General features: G+C 49.5%; 1 protein-coding gene across 10 annotated transcripts in view; it reads right to left on the bottom strand.

Annotated features, from left to right (window-relative positions):
* The window catches only part of ANK1 (ankyrin 1), a 177,505-nt gene that overhangs the window by 54,689 nt on the left and 103,764 nt on the right, over positions 1-19,052 (bottom strand). For all 10 annotated transcript variants that reach the window (XR_014775116.1, XM_084760015.1, XM_084760018.1 and 7 more), the window contains exons 3-13: positions 13,479-13,577; positions 11,394-11,492; positions 10,476-10,574; positions 9,709-9,894; positions 8,574-8,672; positions 7,952-8,050; positions 7,576-7,674; positions 3,396-3,593; positions 2,043-2,141; positions 1,585-1,683; positions 1,042-1,140 (exon numbers count right to left, since the gene is read on the bottom strand). Coding sequence is in view for 9 of the 10 variants with exons in the window: in XM_084760015.1 (XP_084616141.1) it covers positions 1,042-1,140; positions 1,585-1,683; positions 2,043-2,141; positions 3,396-3,593; positions 7,576-7,674; positions 7,952-8,050; positions 8,574-8,672; positions 9,709-9,894; positions 10,476-10,574; positions 11,394-11,492; positions 13,479-13,577 (1,275 nt within the window). In the remaining variant the exon portion in view is untranslated. The remainder of the gene's footprint in view (positions 1-1,041; positions 1,141-1,584; positions 1,684-2,042; positions 2,142-3,395; positions 3,594-7,575; positions 7,675-7,951; positions 8,051-8,573; positions 8,673-9,708; positions 9,895-10,475; positions 10,575-11,393; positions 11,493-13,478; positions 13,578-19,052) is intronic.

The raw sequence follows: 19,052 nt of genomic DNA, 5'->3' as shown, positions 1-19,052 counted from the left end.
CCCAGCACTTGGGAGGCAGAGGCAGGCAGATCTCCGTGAGTTCGAGGCCAGCCTGGTCTACAAAGCGAGTCCAGGACAGCCAAAGCTACACAGAGAAACACTGTCTCGAAAAAACAAAAATAAACAAACAAAAAAACCACCGGAGATCTCTTCCAGTCTCTGAGTTACAGAAACTAATATACACTGCTTTGTTCAATCCTTACAACTCACTAGCCTCATGGTTACGGCTACTTAATTGCCCAAGGCTTCAGTTCCCCCAATTGTAAGTAGGAACTGTAACACTAGGGTTCACACCAAGCAGCTGACAGACAGCAAGGGGTCACAGTATCAGGACAGAAAAGATACTCAGTAAACCAACTGCTATTTCCACAAGCCCCAGCTGCCAGCCTCTTTCCGCCTGGTATGCCTGTTTGAACTCTACTCTGGTGTTCTCTGCCGCCAGCAGTCACGGGGATCCAGATCACTAAAATGGGGAAAGATAGCCATTTATCCCACTCTCCTCCAACTTCCAGCGGCAGCTCGTGATGCAGGGCCTCCATGGATGAGGTATCTATCTGTTACCGGGCTCCAGCAGAGGAGCTCAAAAGAGCTTGTCACCCACAGAGGCCTGTTGCCACATGGCCTGTCAGCTTGCAGACTTGGGAGCCAATAGCACGGTTTAATTCATCATCAAATATACAACAGAGGATTCCCCCCCCCGCCCCCCCCACCCCCCTGTTTAGCTCAGGTGATGCCTGGCTGATTTTCACTGGCGACACCATCTTGCCAACTTCCTTCCTCCAGTCACATCTACTTACTGGCCCAGGAAACTCTGCCTGCTCCCTACACATTTGTCTTTGCCGCTCTGGGGAAACACTTCTCTCATACAAAAATATCTCTGCCCCTCACAAACACCAACAGAACAGAACCCGAGCTCCCAACGTGCCTCACATGGGAGTGTCAATGACTGTGAACCCCTGGCTCTCGGGGAGAATGGTTTCCTTTCATCAGGTCTGAGTGACCTGCTTCCCAGACCCTCCCTTCCCTGCCTCCAGAACTCACCTTGGCCTTGGCATTAACTTTGGCTTTGCTCTGGAGCAAGTATTTGGCCACTTCTGTATGCCCTGCTCGGGCTGCCATGTGCAACGGGGTCTCTACCTTCTGCAAAATAACAAGATTATTGGACTGTTATGGCATGCTGGGGTCGCGAACGGATGCCCGCTGAGCTCAGCTTGCCGCCTGGGCCCGGTAGGGTTTTGTCCAAGAGCTGGAGTCGCCCAGGAAGTCATTGTTTCTGTCTTTCTCCCCTTCTCTCAGTATTCTAGGTATACATATGTGAAAGCAAACCTTGGAGCTAATGAATATGCAAACGGGTGAATGTATTTCCAGACTGCACTTATAGAAGTTCCCAAATAAAGCTCCAAAGATGTACAGACGTGTGACAAATTTAACTGGGAGAGCATCCATAGCGAGGAATGTTCGCCCCACGTGGACCTGACGCCTCTGCTATCCTGAGACTCCCGTTTCCGTGGGCAGAGAAAACAGGGACCTCCTTCTGCAGCTTCGCTCCAAAGCCAAGAGCCCTCCCCGTCTTCAGGAACTTACCACATTGGAGACATTGGGCGATGCCTCCCGCTGCAACAAGTTCTTCACAATAGGCAGGTGTCCCATGAAGGAGGCCACGTGGAGAGGCGTCAGGCCAGACTAGAAGAGACAGAGTGGCATATGCTAATTGGGAGCCTTCCCCACAGAGAGGAGCAAGTCACAATATCGGGGAAGCTCCAGGAATGGCTACCCGAGAAAACAGACTTTTAAACCAGGTGGACTTGTCCTTAGGAAAATGGCCACACCACTTTACGGTTCAAGCAATTGTTTCCCATCTTGAAAAGTCCTCTTGTCTGTGGGTCGTCTTGATCCAGCCCTTATGGGAAATGCTGACATATACATGCACACGTGCTCATTCGTGTACACATGCACACCTGCAGCCACACACAGCTGTGGCTACGCCAGGCCACAGAGAGGGGCCCAGGGCTGAAGGCACACACGCCTGCGCTTTCTCCTACCTCAGTGACTGCATCAATGGAGGCCCCCGTCTTCAGCAGCAGCTCCATGACACGGATGTGGTTCTTCTTGCAGGCGATGTGTAAGGGGGTAAAACCATTCTGTAGCCCACACAAAGCATACAGTTGAGGAACTCAGACTGCTGCCAAATCACTGCCTTTTGACTTAGAGGGAACCCCCTCCCGGCCCCCCAGCAAGGGCCCATAGACCAAGGGATGGACCATGTCTGTTCAGGAACAGACAACAGACAGGTGACCCCCTCTCTACAATCAAGCACATTTCTGAACGTGGTGTTTTGAAACAGGTTTGTTTTTTCTTTTTAATTCTACCATATTTCTGGATACACTAAAAGAGTACATTTTGGAGGCAAACTGCTTTCTTTCTGTTGGACAGTGAGTGGAGTGAATTCTGCTCCTCGGCGTGTTACACTGGCACACCCCTCCACAGGGACAGAGTTTTGTGTGTCTGTCTGCCTCTCCTGGACTTCACAGGATAGTGTTTCTCAAACAAGGTCAGTTATTTAACAAGGTGGCGGGGATGGAAGTAGAGTTGTAGCCATATCTTTGCTGTCACAGGTAGGGGAGCAGGGCTGCTAGGATTTAGTGGCATCAGAGATGGTGCCAAACATTCTACAACAGTCAGGGCAGCACATCCTAACCCCGATGCCAGGACAGCCCCAAACTCGGGAAGCTTCAGTGACCCTAGAGTCTGCTCTCTGCTCAGTCAGTGCAAGTAGGTTTGAAGAACCAAACGGTCTATCTTTTGCCTCTGGAGGGTACCTGGGCCTCCAGTTCTCCGCTGAGAATGGGCAGGTATGAGGCCGGGATCCTGGACATGCTCTGTGGACCATGAGCCACCTTAGTGGCCTCTGGCCTGGGGAGGAGGGTGAGGAGCACATCCATGGGAGGACTCTACCTTAGGCCTGAACTTGTTGCCTCCCAGGGCTGTGGCCACATCCCCTTTAAAAGGAGAGGTACCTAGTTCAAGCCAATGCATCCTCACCCCAAAGCAGGCTGAAGGCCAGGCCTGCTTCTCAGATGTTACTGCCTCTCCGCTCTGAGTCTGGCTGGTGCCCCTGAACCCACATGGTATGACATAAAACACCACTTCCAGTGTAATATCTCCTGGGCACAAACCCACAATGGACCTCAGCCTGTTGGTAAGGCTACGGCCACAAGTGCAGGAGGCCACACTCAGCTGGATATGGATTGCAGCATAGAAACTCACATGCCCTGTGTGCACTTGCTTAAGGTTCCGCCCCTTGCAGCATCCGTGCAGCTCTCCCCCCACCCACCCACCCCCTGCCCCAATTCCCTCGCCTCAGCAGCCACACCCCTACAGTAGCCGCCTCTCACCAGGGCTCTGGAGTTCGGCTTGGCCCCTTTATCCAAAAGAACTTTAGCCACCCTATGGTGGCCACAGTGGGCTGCCACGTGGAGAGGAGTCAGGTGATCCAAGGTGATGTCATCTATCTCTGCGTTGTATTGCAATAGAAGTCGGACACAGTCGAGATGGTCTCCCTGAGCTGCCATGTGGATTGGGGACAAGCCATTCTGGAGGAAGAGGAATAAAGCAACGGCATCGCTTCAGTTAAGGGCAGTGATGGCAGTGCCACGCCCTCCTCCTTGTCTACCCGGATCTTTGGTGTGGATCCCAACCGAGCTTGGCTCTGATGAAAATGTCCTCTTCCCACCTCACCGAATCCTCAAGCCCTACCAGCTAGCCCCACATCTTCCTCGAAGCCTTCTCTGACCACCTTGGAGTCCCCTGGGCTTTGCTGGTCTGTTCTGTTCACTCAGTCTGACCTGGTTTTCTCTTTTGCAAATCATCTACTTTTCAGTCGCCATCTTGGGCTTGTCTTTTCTCCTATGTCCTGAGCTGCTAAGGCTCATGCTTCCCAAATGGTCACAGAGCCCAATAAATGCATGCAACCTGTGTGGTGGGCATTCAGTGATGCGTCTTTGAGTGGATAAAGGACAACAAGCAGGTCTTAGATCTCTCTAAAAATTTTGATTGGAAAACATTCACTTTATTTATTGTGTATATCTCTGGGGTGGTGGGTATGCAGGTCTGTACCATGGTGTACGTGTGGAAGTCAGAGGACAGCTTGCTGGAGTCGGTGCTCTCTTTCTACCACGTGAGTCCTGGTAAGTGAATTCAGGTTGTAAGACTTGGTGGCAAGAACCCTCACCCCACGGATCTACCTCACTAGCCTGGACATATTTTGTTTGCTTTTGTTTTGTTTTGTTTTTGTTATTGCGTGCATGAATCCCTGCGTGTGTGTGTGTGTGTGTGTGTGTGTGTGTGTGTGTGTGTGTGTGTGTGCGAGTGCACACACATGTGTGTTGTATATGTATATGTATGTGTCTATATGTGTATGCACAGACTGATGCTGGTGTCCACAGATGCCAGAAGAGGCCAGAAGAGGGCGCTGGATTCACTGAAGCTGTGCTTACAGGAGGTTGTAAGCCACCGGATGTGGGTGCTGGAAACTGATCCTGGGTCCTGTGTGAGAACAGCAGGTGTTCTTAAGCACAGTGTCATCTCTCTAGCCCATCAACAAAATTTTATGGAACACAGCCACTTGTCTGCATATTGTCTATGCATAGTTTTCCGCATATTGTCCGTGAAGTCAAACATACCTGGCTCCTTAGATAAAAACGTTGCTGACTCTTACTTATAAGGTAAGATAGTCAGCTGTGGTGGCACATGCCTGTAATCCCAGCACTCAGGGAGGCAGAGGCAGGGGGATGGCTATGAATTCGAGGCCAGCCTGGTCTGCAAAGTGAGTCCAGGACAGCCAGTGCTGTCCTGAAAAACAAAAACAAACAAACAGAGATAAGCTAAGCTAAGAAGTCTTGCCTCTAGCATGGCAGGTCCTTTGGTAGCTGCCACAGGGGCCACCATCACACTTAGAATCACTTTCTCTGGTTTTACATAAATGACTGATCCTGGGTCTGTGTTGTGATTCATATCCATTGTCAATGTGTCTGAATTTACAATTACTATAGAAACACCTGTGGTATATTTGAAGGTGTTCCTAGAAAGGTGTAAGTGAAAAGTGAAGGCCCACTGGAAAATGGGGGGGGGCACCATCCCATGGGCTCAGGTCCAGGACAAAAGGAGAAAGAGCTGAGCACCTGCCTTCACCTGTTTGCTGACTGTGGGTTTAATGTGACCCGCTGCCTCTCGCTCCTGCCGCCATGACTTCCCTGCTGTGATGGACTTATATCCAGACTGTGAGCCCCACCCTTCCTTCCTGACCTTGTCATATATTCTGTCCTGGCAACAAGGAAAGTAACTAGCACAGAAAAATTGGTACCAAGAAGTGTGCGGTTTCTACAATAAACCTGATATATAACTCCTAGGCCTTTGGAACCAGTTTGCAAGAGAAATGTAGTAGGTTTTGGAGCTTCAGGCTAGAGAAGTCCTAACGTGCTATGAATAGGGCTTAATGGACCATGTTGGTGAGAGGTTGGGAGACCAGGGCACTGAGAAGAATGAATGCGGGCAGAGATGGCCCAGCACATACGGTTTCCAAGAGGAACAGGCATCCGCTCACGTTACAGTCTGCCAACGAATGGGGCTTCTTTCTACTGTGCCCTGAGAACTAGGGTGAGGCTGAATGCAAAGGAATGGACAGATTTGTTTTGGTGGAAGAAATCTCAAAATAGGCTAGCATTCAGGCACGTCACGGTCCCTGGGCCTGCAGGGAGAGGGCACAGTAAGAGGGAGGAGAGAGGCATGGTGGTGTGGAGTCTGGCAGGGAAAGGAACACAAGTGAGTCTGAAGTTATAGATATGACTGTGGAGGGGAAAAATAGTAGATGTAACTGTTATAGAAATTAATACCATTTAAAAACATCTTGCTCTCCTCTAAGACAATAGGAAGATGATCTTATGGCAAGAGCACACCAACAACTCCATCTTTGGGAAAGCAAATGCATCTGAAAGGAGAGAGTCCCAACATAGGGTGCTGCTGAACAGGGGTTCCCTGATCACTGTTTTCTAAGGATCAGCCTGGAAGGCACACTGAGGCCAATGCGAGTGTGCTCCAGGGGGGCTAGGCTCTGACCCAGGCTGGCAGCAGAGCCTGGCAGTCTTGCCCTTGTGTCAATTGTATAGACATAATAGATTTAAGACTGAGGGGATTATAGGGTCTTGTGCCACAGTTCTGGAGATCTCTTAGGCCGATGTGAGGCAGGCTCAGAGTCTCAGCAAGCAGGCCCTGAGAAGCCATTGCGTGAAGATGGAATGATGAAGTGTCAGTTGCATTGTGGGTATTCACTGAGGAAAGCTGCAGGCACTGAGCCTCAAGAGATGGGTTATGTGTCCTATAGGCAGCGCAGCTGGAGGAGCAAGGATATGTTATCTCAACATGAACCCAGGTGTTGGTCACAGAGCTGTAGGATTCTGTGTCTGCCCTGCTGGCATCTAGTCTTGCTTTAGTCTGATCTTTCATTGCTTCTGGAAAGGACTGTTTACTCTGTGCCACGGCCTAGTGGAAGTGTGTAAATTGTTATGACTCTACAGAGATCATGGTTAAGAGACTGTCTTGAGTCTCAGAAGGGACCTGGGACTTCGCACTCCTTTAAAAAACGCTTTGGGAGCTGGAGAGATGGCTCCGCGGTTAAAAGCATGTTGATACCCAAAACCCACACGGTGGCTAATAACCATTGATAATTCTAGTCCCAAGAGATCTGACAATCTCTTCTGACCTCTGCAACCACCAGGCATGTACATCTAGGAAAAATACACATACAGTTAAATAAAAATAATTATTTAAAAGAAAAATTAAATTATATGAGGGTGTGTGTGTGCTTGTGTGCGCATGTGTGCATGTGAGTTATAGACAGTCATTGAGTTGCCTGATATGGGTGCTAGGAACGGAATTTGTGTTCCCTAAGAGAGCAAAAAACTCTCCTAATTATTGAGCCATCTCTCTAGCCCAGGACTCTGTGCTCTATACAGAGCTGGGACTACTAAAGACAGTGTGAGGATATCTAGAGACAGACTAATGCATTTAGCATTATGAGATGGAAACAAGACGTTGGGAACGAAGTGCACTGTTACTATCAGCGTTACCTGAGATGCGCCTGGGCATCAGGCTGGCAGAGGGTGGAGCAGGGACTATTAATCTCCATTATTGTCAACCCGTCTGGAGTTCGAATCTCCACAGAAACATACAGTTGTATTTATGAGGTGTTTTCCAGAAAGGTTTAAATGAGAAGGGAAGACCCACCCTGGATATGGGTGACGCCATCCCTTGGGCTGGGACCACAGAATGAATAAAGAGGAAAAAAACCAGCGGAGCACCATCTTTGTCTTTTTCCTGACTGCAGTTGCAATGTGGCCTTCCACTACTGCTGCCATGACTTCATCACCATGAAGGACCGTGTTCCCTAAAACAGTGAGCCACAGCAAACCCTCCTTCCCTTCAGTCGCACTTATAAGGTATGTTGTCATAGTGAAGAGAAAAGTCCAGCTGGCTTGGAGTGTGGGCTCCAGGATGCCATACCCAAGGAGGAACACCCACCTTGGTTTTGGCTTGGATGGGTGCCCCATGGTCCAGCAGGATCTCTGAGATTCTCACATGTCCGTTCCGAGCTGCACAGTGGAGTGGTGTCAATTCATCCTTTATGAGACAGTGAAAAACAGAAAGCCCAAAATGCAGCCACCGGTGGCTATGTGGCACAAGTCTGTCTCCAGTGCCATTCCCAGGTGTGGAAATTCTGGTACTGCCTTCAGGCTAGCTTCAGGCTCAGTTTTGACTGTCTCTTGCTGCATCCAGCTAGTACAGCAGATCACCCAGAGAGGTAGGAGGCACACTGTTCATCGAGAACCTATCACCCAGTGAGACTCAAGGGCAGAACTCACCCCATGTCCTGGCCCTGAAGGCTGCTGGCACCTACCTTGGTCCGTGTTTCTATCTGAGCCCCTCGGTCCAGCAGGAGCCTCACCATGATCACATTGCCCCTGCGGGAGGCGATGTGTAATGGTGTGATGCCATTCTGAGGAAAGAAGTGGGGGCCCCGGTCAGAACTCGGCACTTCTTTGGAAGGTAGCAGAGTACACACCGGTGACTCCCCAGACCCCGACTGCTGCACAGCAAGCAGCCCCTTTAACTGTGGCAGGCCCGTCTCACCTAAGGGAGAGTCAGGACCTGTGAGGACCTGATGGTACTGTGGTTAACTATACCCAACTGACCAAGCTCACATCCCCCAGAGCAACGCAGCAGATGGGAAGAGAGCTAGCCATCTGCAGTTACCTCCTGCCTCCTGTGTTCACCTGGAGAGCAGGCACGGGGAGTTCTTAGTTTTCTCCAGACAAAGCTGGTGGAAACTGAGAGACAGGTGACCAGTGATGATCTAGTAGGAGATCTTAATAGACATTGGGGCTCTGCCCACCCCCAGGTGTCTTTGAGGCACAGGTGGACTCCAAGGTGCTAGAGAGAGTATGTCCGAGAGAGGCAGGGGCACCCCCATTCTAGATGCTCTAAATTCAGGGCAGTGTGCAGAACCCCCGTGACGTTACCTGAGGTGTGAAGTTGACGCTGGCTCCCCTGTTGAGGAGCAGCTGGGCCACGTTAAGGTTCTCATAGTGAGCTGCGATGTGGAGGGGGGTGAATCCCGTCTGACACGACAGAGAGGGAGAACCACTTGTAACGCACCATCACCACTATCCCAGAACCAGCCCAGGGCTTGGTTGGTTTGGTTTTCGAGACGGGGTTTTCTCTGTATAGCTCTGGCTGTCCTGGAACTCACTCTGTAGACGAGGCTGGCCTCTAATTCATAGCAATCCACCTGCCTCTGCTTCCCAAGTGGTGGGATTAAAGGCATGTGCCACCGTTGCCAGGCCTGCCCAGGGTTTCTAAACATGTTAGCAGGGACCCAGGGCCTGACATAGAAAGCAGGCTTTGGTCAGTGGGAAGATGCCCTCATGGCAAGCTGTATCCAAGGCCTTAGAGCCACCTCAGAGTGTCTCCCAGTCTTTGCCTCATGGCCAAGGTAAACTATACACTGAGATCACCTCTCATGAAGAGGTTTTAGTCATCAGCGAGAAGGCCTGTGGCGCACGTGACTGCCAGCTCCGTAACGGGGTCTGTGACTCAGCTACCTGGCTGGAGAGTGCTCCACTATCTTCCTTCTCCACACCCGCAGACCACATCCAAACGGGCCCCAGGGACAGGGATGTGGTAGACTAGGTGGAAGGATGGGCAGTATGGGGAAGTCAAGCAACCTAGCTGATTGAGGGACAGCCAGTGGCCTAACTGAATAAACAGTGGCTAGGTAAAATATCAGAGAGTAGGGCATAGCCACCCACATCTCCAGGAACCCCACTTTCTATCTTCCTGCTCCTCTACAACTGGGCATGATGACTTTGTCATCCATCAAGGGCAGCAGGGAAGGAAGAGGTGACAACCCAGAGCCCCCATCTGAGGTACAGTTTCATTCTGAGGGAGGCCCACCCTGCCCTCCTAGGTGCTGATTCGGGATGCCCCAAGTAGCCAGAGCCATCCTGGCATAACTTCAGTATTCTCCAGGGACTTAAGGCTGCCCACTAAGCCCCAGGCACTGATGACACAGCTGGGAACTAAAGATGCCCCTAGCCCACAGTCATCCTGTGCCCCAGCCTGCTTCCCCCTGGTGTACACCCTGGATTCCCTCACCTTGGAAAGCACATCCGGGTTGGGGTCATTCTGCAGAAGGACCGCAGCTGTTCGTGTGTCATCATTACGGGCTGCAATGTGCAGGGCAGGGAGGCGCACTTTCCCTTTCGTCCCATAGTTGATGAGGTGAGCCACCACATTCTCATGACCCTGCTGCAGAGCCACAGCCAGTGGAGTGAAACCATCCTGGTCAGGGGAGAGCAAAGATAGGATTTCAAAGTCCTTGGCATCCTCTAAGCTCAGCTCAAGTGCCACTTCCTCCACGAAGCCTTCCTTTGCCCCACTTTCTTCCTCTGTTCTCCTACTGTGTCTGCGTTCTTCTTCTTTTTGCACTCCGTTTTCCTTTACTGTATGCTTGCAGTCTGCCTGTGAGGGTAGCTGACTATGTGTGCCAGGTGTCTGTTGTTTGACTATGTGCTAAGGAGGTCTGAATGCACATCATCTGTTTGCAGTCTGCCTGTGAGGGTAGCTGACTATGAGGGCTAGGTGTCTGTTGTTTGAGTATGTCCTAAGGAGGTCTGAATGCACATCATGTGTTTGTTTGCAATCTGACTGTGGGCCATCATCTGTTTGCAGTCTGACTATGGGCCATCATCTGTTTGCAATCTGACTGTGGGCCATCATCTGTTTGCAGTCTGACTGTGGGCCATCATCTGTTTGCAGTCTGACTGTGGGCCATCATCTGTTTGCAGTCTGACTGTGGGCCATCATCTGTTTTGTGTACCCAAGACACTTGCAGCACATAGCACATTTCCCAAGGGGCTTACTTCAGTGGCCACATTCTGATTGGCTCCATTCTCCAGCAGAAACTTCACCACCTCCAAGTGATTCTCCTGGGCAGCCATGTATAGGGGAGTAAAGCCTTTCTGTAAACCCAGAGAAGAAGGCATTAAAACAGTGGAAGAGGCTTAAAAGACAGGTGTAAACCCTCTCTCACTTGGAGGGGGCGTGGCTCTCTCTTTATACCCCCCCCCCCCCCCCCCCGCTTTGCCTCTGGGAGATTATTACCAAAGGCCAAGATGGGGAGATGTATCCTTAGAAGTGTTTCCTCTTCACCTTTTGAGTGAGTCCCTAGCTCACACCTTCTCTACGTAAAGGGTCACTTTGTGTTTAACTATGTGCACATATCTGTGATGTTTGGGTGAGTGCACGTACGGATGGGGAGGCCGGATGCATCAGATCCCCGGAAGCTGGAGTTACAGGTGGCTGGGAGCCACTTGATGTGAAGAGCTAGAAACTAAACACTGGTAATCTGTGGGAGCAGTGTTCTCTTCTAACTGCTGACCCAGCTCCCCAGTCCCGCCCCTCTACTCTCATTTCCTTTTTACACTAACCAACCAAGCCTTATACCCTTACCCATATGACCCATACATAATATATGATTTTGCTGGTCTGTTTAACCAAGATGGAGTCCACAATGCAAACTCACCATACTAAGGCTGTGTAGTCTAGCCTTGGAAAATTAATGCAGAATGCCTGCATCTCTGCTTGGAGACATGGTATTAATAAATCTAGTCCTAGCTATAGTGTGTGTGTGTGTGTGTGTGTGTGTGTGTGTGTGTGTATGTGTGTGTGTGTGTGTGTGTGTGTAAGTACACAGCAGCCAATTTGTCTTCTACATAGCATAAGAGAATTGTGTAAGTGAAGAAAGGCTGTGCCTACAGTGGGGACCAGGAGGCCGTTACCTGAGACTGGGCATTGACATTGGCTCCATAGTTGACCAACTCCCGGACCACCTCATCCTGACCAGCAAGGGCAGCGATATGCAGAGCAGTGTTCCCCTTCTGAAACACAGAGGCAAGGGACGGAGAAGGTTCCACTCAGTCTCCTCAGGGGAACCATCACAGATAGGAGAACAAAGGTGCTAGCTGTGGAGCTCCAAGGCAGAAATAACTGAGTCTGCAACCAGCCAGTCACTGATCATGAAAAAAGCACAGGGAGCCATGTTCCTCTTCTCTCTGACACCACACACACACACACACACCACACACATAACACACACACACACACACACACACACACACACACACACACACACACCAACTGCAAGCCTCTAGCAGGCCTCTGGACCTGTGGGGGAGTCACGGGACAGGGGTGTGGTCCTCTGTGTTCCTGAGGAAGCAGAAGAGATTATTTAATTCTATTTTGATTTACAAATACCTGATTTCTCCATGTTTAATGAGCCATAGAGCCTACAGGAAGAGGAAGGTTGGGTTGTCACTGTGTCTATTTAACCCGCCCCCCCCCCCAAAGCAGGGCTCTAGTTTCTGGCTTGGTGAGGAAGGAGAGGAGGCAAGGCATCTATCTGTCTTAGACTTTTCCGTTCATGAGCCCAGCTAAGGAACTGGGACAGGCTTTGGTCTCTTGCTTTGTTTATTTTAATTTTTCCTAAGCCTGGGAAAGGCAGGACAATTTCACAGTCTGTCTGGAGTCTGCCCTAGCCTAAGGTTTGAGGTTCTCCTATTTTAACCCCACTCTTCCTCTATAGCATTCTAAAGCTTCCCTGGCTTATAAATGTCTATAAAAATAAGATCTACTGAGCAAGTATTCATCACAAAATGAAAACCAAAGGGCAGGATGTGGAGAGAGTGGCATTTACTCAGTTCTTGGGAAATGCCGGGGAAGAGGGGCTGCAGGCTGTGGTCAGGTACACTAGAAGCCAGTAATTGCCCCTTGGTCCCTGGGAAGAGCAGGTAAAGCTATCGGATGTCTGTCAAGGGGCTGGAAGGAAATGCCACCCCCAGAGAGCAGCGCAGCTCACTGCACAGGTGAGTGAGCAGGGAATGACGTGAAAATTAGAGAACTTCACCCTGAGAACAGATTCTACCTTCATAATATTTTGGAAGTTCACTTCATACAAATTATATCTCTTCTCTCGATATCTTTCAGCTGCATTTTCTGCCTGAAAGGTGGCAACGACGCTTGCTTGCTGCAGAGAGCTAAAATCAAGGCTGTGTTCAGGACTCTCATTAACAAGCATCACACAGGAATGGAGGGGTTATGGCAACTCTGGCAATGAGACAGAGACTTGGGGAGATGGAGCTGGGGGGGCAGCGTGAGACAGAAAGAAGATTTTTTTTTAATCTTGCATTTCCATAAGAAGTAAAGGTTGTTTGAGGGGTTGTGATTAGGTCAGTGGTAGACAGTGCTTACCACGCATGAAGACCAGGGTTCCACTCCTAGCAATGCAAAAGTCATATTTTTGCAATCTATATTTATTGATGCTTCTATGCCAAATGGTTCCTGATAAAAGGGAGTGCTACTTCAGGTAACCAATCAGGGAGAAAATAGATTTACAGGTGAACAGGAAGATTTGATAGAGAAGGATAAGCCAAAAAGATCAGACTTTCTTCAGTGACAACACTGCCACCGTCACTACGTCCCACCTAATTCTTACGCCAGGTACTTTATATACAGAGCTCAGTTAATTTTCACACCAATCCTGCAAATATGTGACACAATCCCTATTTACAGGAGAGAACATTGAGACTTTCCAGTGCCCAAGTAACTTGCCTAAGGCCACAGAATGAGAGACATGTCAGCTGGGGCTCAACTCTGGAGCTTGCAGAGCTCCAGGTCCCTGTATGAAGCAGTAAGAAGCCACCATAACAGGGTCCTGTGTGTTCAGGTGGCACTGGGGACTCGGAGAACCAACCAGGATGTGAATGAGTAGCACCCTGGAAACCCAGGGCCATGATCAGGCTGGTTTCCAAGCTGCAGTTTGAGAAGATACACAAAGGCCCACAGACTTGAATCTCCAATGTTCTTACCTTGGTTGTCGTTTCTAGAATGATCTCTTTGTGCAGTAGTTCAACCACCATCTTCACATGGCCTTCTTTAGAGGCCAGATGCAAGCCGTTCAACCCGTTCTGAGAGGAGCAGAGAGAAGTGGAGAGGTTTTAGTTAGTGACCCCACCCACTCTGCCATCCTAAGGACTGGGTAAGGTATGTGGAGGAAGGGAAGGCAGAAATGCAGGGATGCTGGGTGAGTAGAGCTGACACAGAGAGAGCTGCCTACTAAACAATAGTTAGGGAGGCTCTTGGTACCCCAAGTTCAGAGTACCAAGGAGCAGGAGAGCAAAGACAACAGAACTGTCACATTATGGACATGAATCAAGTACAAGAAATCTCCCTCAGAACCTACAGGGGAGCCTGCGATTCTGACCCTCCTCAGTCTTTAGGTTTCACTGGGGTTTGGAAATGTTCAAAGGCACAGATGTTGCAGGCTTAAAGGGGGAATACAGAGCTCTCTTTCCATCTCTTACTTCCAAGCTGCCAGAGGCCAGCAGCCTCTTTTGCAACAAACTCATCCCAAGATGTACCATGTTAACACAGGCCCCAAAACAATGAGACCGAGTGGCCTTGGACTAAGATCGTGAGTGAGAATAAACCTTTTCATTTTACTAACTTGATTTTCCCCAGGTATTTTGTCACGGCGCCGGAATACTGACCACTTGATTGGGATGGTTGGCATGGCTTCAGCCCTGGTGAACTTTCATGCAGCGCAAGGAAAAGTAGGACGTCATTCTAATACATGCTTAAAGACTGTGGAGGCTAGCCCATACTTACCAAAATAAGCTTCAAACCGGCACTCTGAGAACAAAGTGCCCCACCTTGCCTACATGGTTCCCTCAATAAAACAACAACAACAAATGATGCTAAAACAGCCCCTATGCTAACTTGCCTTTTCAGGTACCACCAAAGAGGCCACATCCACCAATCAGCCTCCAAATCCGAGCTCTCACCAAGGTGTGAAAGCTCTGGTCAGTCTGTGCTGCCACTAAAAAGCCACTGGGCTCAGGATGCATCTCTTGGTTGTTACTTCCTGCTTCCTGTTCTCTGACCAGCGTACTTAAAGGCTCTGAACCCTTCTGGGAAAAAATCTGATGCCAAAAAGGGCTGGTGAGATGGCTGGGTGGGTAGAGCCATTTGCCATCACACCTGAAGACCTGAGTTTGATTCCTATGCTAGAAGAGAGAACTGACTCCCTGAAGCTGCCCTTTAACCTCCTCATATGCCCCTCGGACACTTGTGCCCCTCCCCCAAAACAAAGAGTTTTGTTTTTGTTTTGTTTTTTTAAGTACTACCTAACACTGCAAATGATTCTGACACCGTGATGGTAGGAATTTCAATCCCATGGCTGAGTAGGCTCCATAAAGCAGGCTCTTGACAGGATAATCAGGATAATGCTTGGCCTCTGCCTGTGATACGAAGTCTCTGAATCTACTGTCGTGAGAGTCCCTGCACCCTTGGCTCCAGAAATCCCCACTCCTCTCTTGGGTCAGTGCATATGTCCGGCTTCCCACTGAAACACAGCTCTTCCCTTGCGGTCAATGCAGCCTCTCACCCTCACATGACCACTGGAAGAGAGACTCCTGGCACTACACTCCAGGAACAGGAGAGATGGGGGGGTTGTTAGGCACTCTACCTATGTGGTATTTAGACCAGGCCTGCTCAGCCAGCAAGCAGCCAGTGTATACACTGGTCATATCCTTATAGGGTTGGGACATTTCTTACCAGGTGTGGTGTGTGTGTGTGTGTGTGTGTGTGTGTGTGTGTGTGTGTGTGTTGTGTGTTGTGTGTGTGTAGATTGCATGAATACACAGGTGAGTGGGTGTCACTAAAGAGAAGGTCCCTTTTCCAGGAGTTTCCTAATGAGCACATGCAACTCTGGCTAGTACATGTCTTCCTCTTATAAGTTGTGCACAACACTTACTGCAGGGTCCAACACCAGCTGCTGTGGATTGTTCATCCCACAGCATGAATAAAATGATCAGATCAAAGCTAGGCCACAGCCAGTACTGGAGATGGGAGAGAAAGGGCTGAAGGCAGGCAACAGTCTGGACAGGAAGTTAGGGCAGGGATAAAGAACACCGGGCACACACAACCCCACTGTCTGTATTCAGTTTGCAAAGCATACATTAACTAAAGAACCACTTGTCGCCTGGCATGGTGGCGCACGCCTGTAATCCCAGCACTTGGGAGGCAGAGGCAGGTGGATATCCGTGAGTTCGAGGCCAGCCTGGTCTATAAAGCAAGTCCAGAACAGCCAAGGCTACACAGAGAAACCTTATCTTGAAAAAAAAAACAAAAAACAAAAAACAGAAACACTTGTCAAATGAGGGGATGCTTGGGGAGGTCCCAGCCCTTCCTGCAGCTATTCCTCTTTTGTGGGGAATGTCTGGCGAGAGTCTAGCTCCCTTTTTCAGGCCTGTAGACGGAGATCTACCAACCCTAATCTGGAAGGCTCCAAGTCCTGGCATGTGGGAACCCTGGGATCTGGTGGTGGGACTGTGGTCATGGCTACACTCTGCTTACTACAGGAGATGGTTCTGGTAGCATGCCAGCGAGGATGTGGCTCCTTTAGTGCTTGGCTTGGCAACACTGCCGCCTACATGGTGGGTATTGATTGGTGCAGAAAGCCTCAGAGCTACAGTGTGGACCAACCTAGGACAGATGGTGCTCTGGGATGCCTTGGCACTGCTCTCTGGAGCCAGTGTGAGGATTCTGACCCATAGAGATGCTGAGTTTCTGACCACAAAAAGCTGGAGGCACAGTGTACTGGATGCTCTGAATTCTACCGTTCATTTGCAGCTTAAGAAATCAGGGCCCCGAGCGGCTAAATTAACAAAGTCACATAATTCTTCTGTATTACAGCCACATGAGAGCCAGCCTGGTTTTGAATGGCCTCCTCCTAGGAGCTAACTCACTTCTTTTTAAATCAGATAAATAAAAGCACAGTTTTCTTCTGATTACAGACACAACAGTCACCCCCAAGGTTCTGGCTGCGATTGATCCCTATGGTTCCACTCACTGTCCTGGTCTTCAGGAATCTCTCTTTCCCTCCTCCTCGGTCCACAAGCCTTCCGGAAGCCCACTCCTAGCAGAAGCAATGGTGTTTTTTCCAAGAGGGTCTATCTGAGTAGGTCTGCATCCCAAAGTGTGTCTTGCCCTCTTTTCCAGATTCTGCCTCTGCCACCTCTTTGTCCTTTACAACTTTGTCTTTCCGTGGTGTGTGTGGGTATGTGTGTGTGTGTTCACATATGTGTGGAGGCCTGAGGTTAATGTCAGAAATCTTCCTTGATCATTCTTCAACCTTATATCTTTGAGGTAGAGTCTCTCAATGAAACCCAGACTGCGTAGATATCACTAAGCAGCTTCCTGGGGTATGCCCCCTATCTCTGTCTTCTGAGAAAGAGGCTGGAACGGCAAGCAGGCCACCACACCAATGCTCGAAGAGCATCTATGCTGGATTCTAATGATCTGAACTTGAGTACCAAGTGTGTCAACTGCTGAGCCATGTCACCAGCCCTCATGTGGTCTTTATACGTTACCTTTTGATCATTTGAATGTAATGTCCTCACCTGAGCCATGGAACCAAAACATACCCTGTTTGGCACAGCCAACCAGTGCCTGCACGAAACTCTGGACTTAGTCCACAACAAAAGCAGAGGTGCAAATGCCTGCTGCAGACGCAGTTGTAGCTGCTGCTGCAGTGCCACGGGCTGCTGAGTATCGACCCGATCCTAAACCTTATGAGAGCCAACAGTGCCTGGCAGTACACTGTAGTTGATTAAGACAAACTTTCACTTGAAGAACTCACTGTGGCTGGGGTGATGCAGGGACAGACACATACAAAACAAGTCCCTTAAATGCTCCTGCAGGCGTGCATGAGACTGTAGCATGGAGGGGATTGGGCTACTCTCTGGGCAATAGTTTCACAGCAAGGCGGCCAGCTCATGTAACACAAGAGTGTGACAAGTTCATTTACAATGGCAAAATGAAGTCGGCATATGTGACACTAAGTTTTAAACTCACACACTAGCACGTCAGAGGCCATGCTCCCAACCCTTCTCATCACATGCCCTTCTCCTTTCATGAGGAAGCCGGGCTCAAATGCTCCAAGCCTCAGCAGGTGGATGGATGGATTGTTAGCAGTCCAGTAGCTCAACACCAGAGGCCCAATCTCTTGCTCTGTGTTCTAAGGAGCCGCTGGCTTACTAAATGCATAACTGGTCTACATGAGAGACTGCTTTCAATACCAAAAGAGTGTCCCATGGGTAAGTACCGAATTTAACACTTTCTTTTTATTTAAACAGATTCTCGAAATTGTTCGGATGTGAAGAGGGAGGAGAACAAATTATGTGAACTATTTGTTCTTCGCTGTGACTATGGACAGGGATGAACTGTAATTTACCACCTCTTCCTAGGCAGGAGCCATATGCTTTTACTTTAGTTAAACTGAACGTAAGTCGGTTGCCAAAAGCAAGAGGCAGCCTGCTGGATCTCATCTTCTAACTTGAGCTACTCGTCCAACCCTCACAGACACTTTCTCTTGAAGCCAAATGGCAGGCAGGGTGTCAAGGGGATTAGGCGTGGGACACATCACACAGCTCTTCTCTCAAATGACAGAGCAGCAGAGAAGATAAGCACAAATGACTTCAAGAGACGTGAGACTAGAAGCTTCAGCTAAGTGAGACGTGGTAGCTGCTCGTGGCCACTTTCAGCCGGGCTGTCCTGCGAGACGCTAACTTGCCATCCTCTTCCCAGAGGCCCTTGCACTAGACTGTGGCCCCATGCGTAGACCACCTGAGACGCATGCCGTTTGCCACTCGCTGTGTTCTTTTCCTTCTGCTTTAGCTTGTTTTGACTTGAATGTATTCTACTGATCTAGCTTAAGTTCTGAGTCTCACCATGGCCTTTCTCTATGTACCGATGCTGCGGCTAGAAATCTCTTTTATCGGTAAGAGGGGTTTTAATCATTGTATTGCATTAGACTCTTCCTTGGGCTTTCTATATTTATGCTGAAACTCCCTGTCAGTTCACAAATGTCATTCATTTCTCCATTTCAATCATCTCAGTGTTTTCTGAGTCTGGTTCTATTGACCGCTTTGTCTCTTGGCCATGGTTTGTGTTTTGTCTTATGTGTATGTTGCGCTAATGATTCTTAATTGACAGCAGGTGTCATGTATAAGAACAGGAGACGTGGAACACACACACACACACACACACACACACACACACACACACACACACACACACACACACACACACACACCTTTATGGCTGAAAACAGATTTGGTTCATCTGTGGAGTGGTTAGGGGGGAATGGGAGCTGACCTGGATTTGAGTCTCATTGTGTCTGGTGTATTAGCCTCCTCACTCCTCTCAAAGGAAGCTGCAGTCGCCATGAGCTAATGTAGGGGTCAAGGTCCCAGAAGGTGTTTCTGTGTTCCTCAAACCCCAGCTTCCATCCGTGCCAGGCACCTGTGCCTCAGACAGACCACCCCTCTACCCGTGCCTCTCTCCTAGTGGCAACGTGTTCCTCCTGGTAGCATAGACTG

The sequence above is a fragment of the Acomys minous genome (genome assembly GCF_964271855.1).
Source record: "Acomys minous genome assembly, chromosome: 15".
Taxonomy (NCBI): Eukaryota; Metazoa; Chordata; class Mammalia; order Rodentia; family Muridae; genus Acomys; species Acomys minous.
The sequence above is the reverse complement of the archived record's forward strand: the minus strand, read 5'-3'. Positions and strand labels throughout refer to the sequence as shown.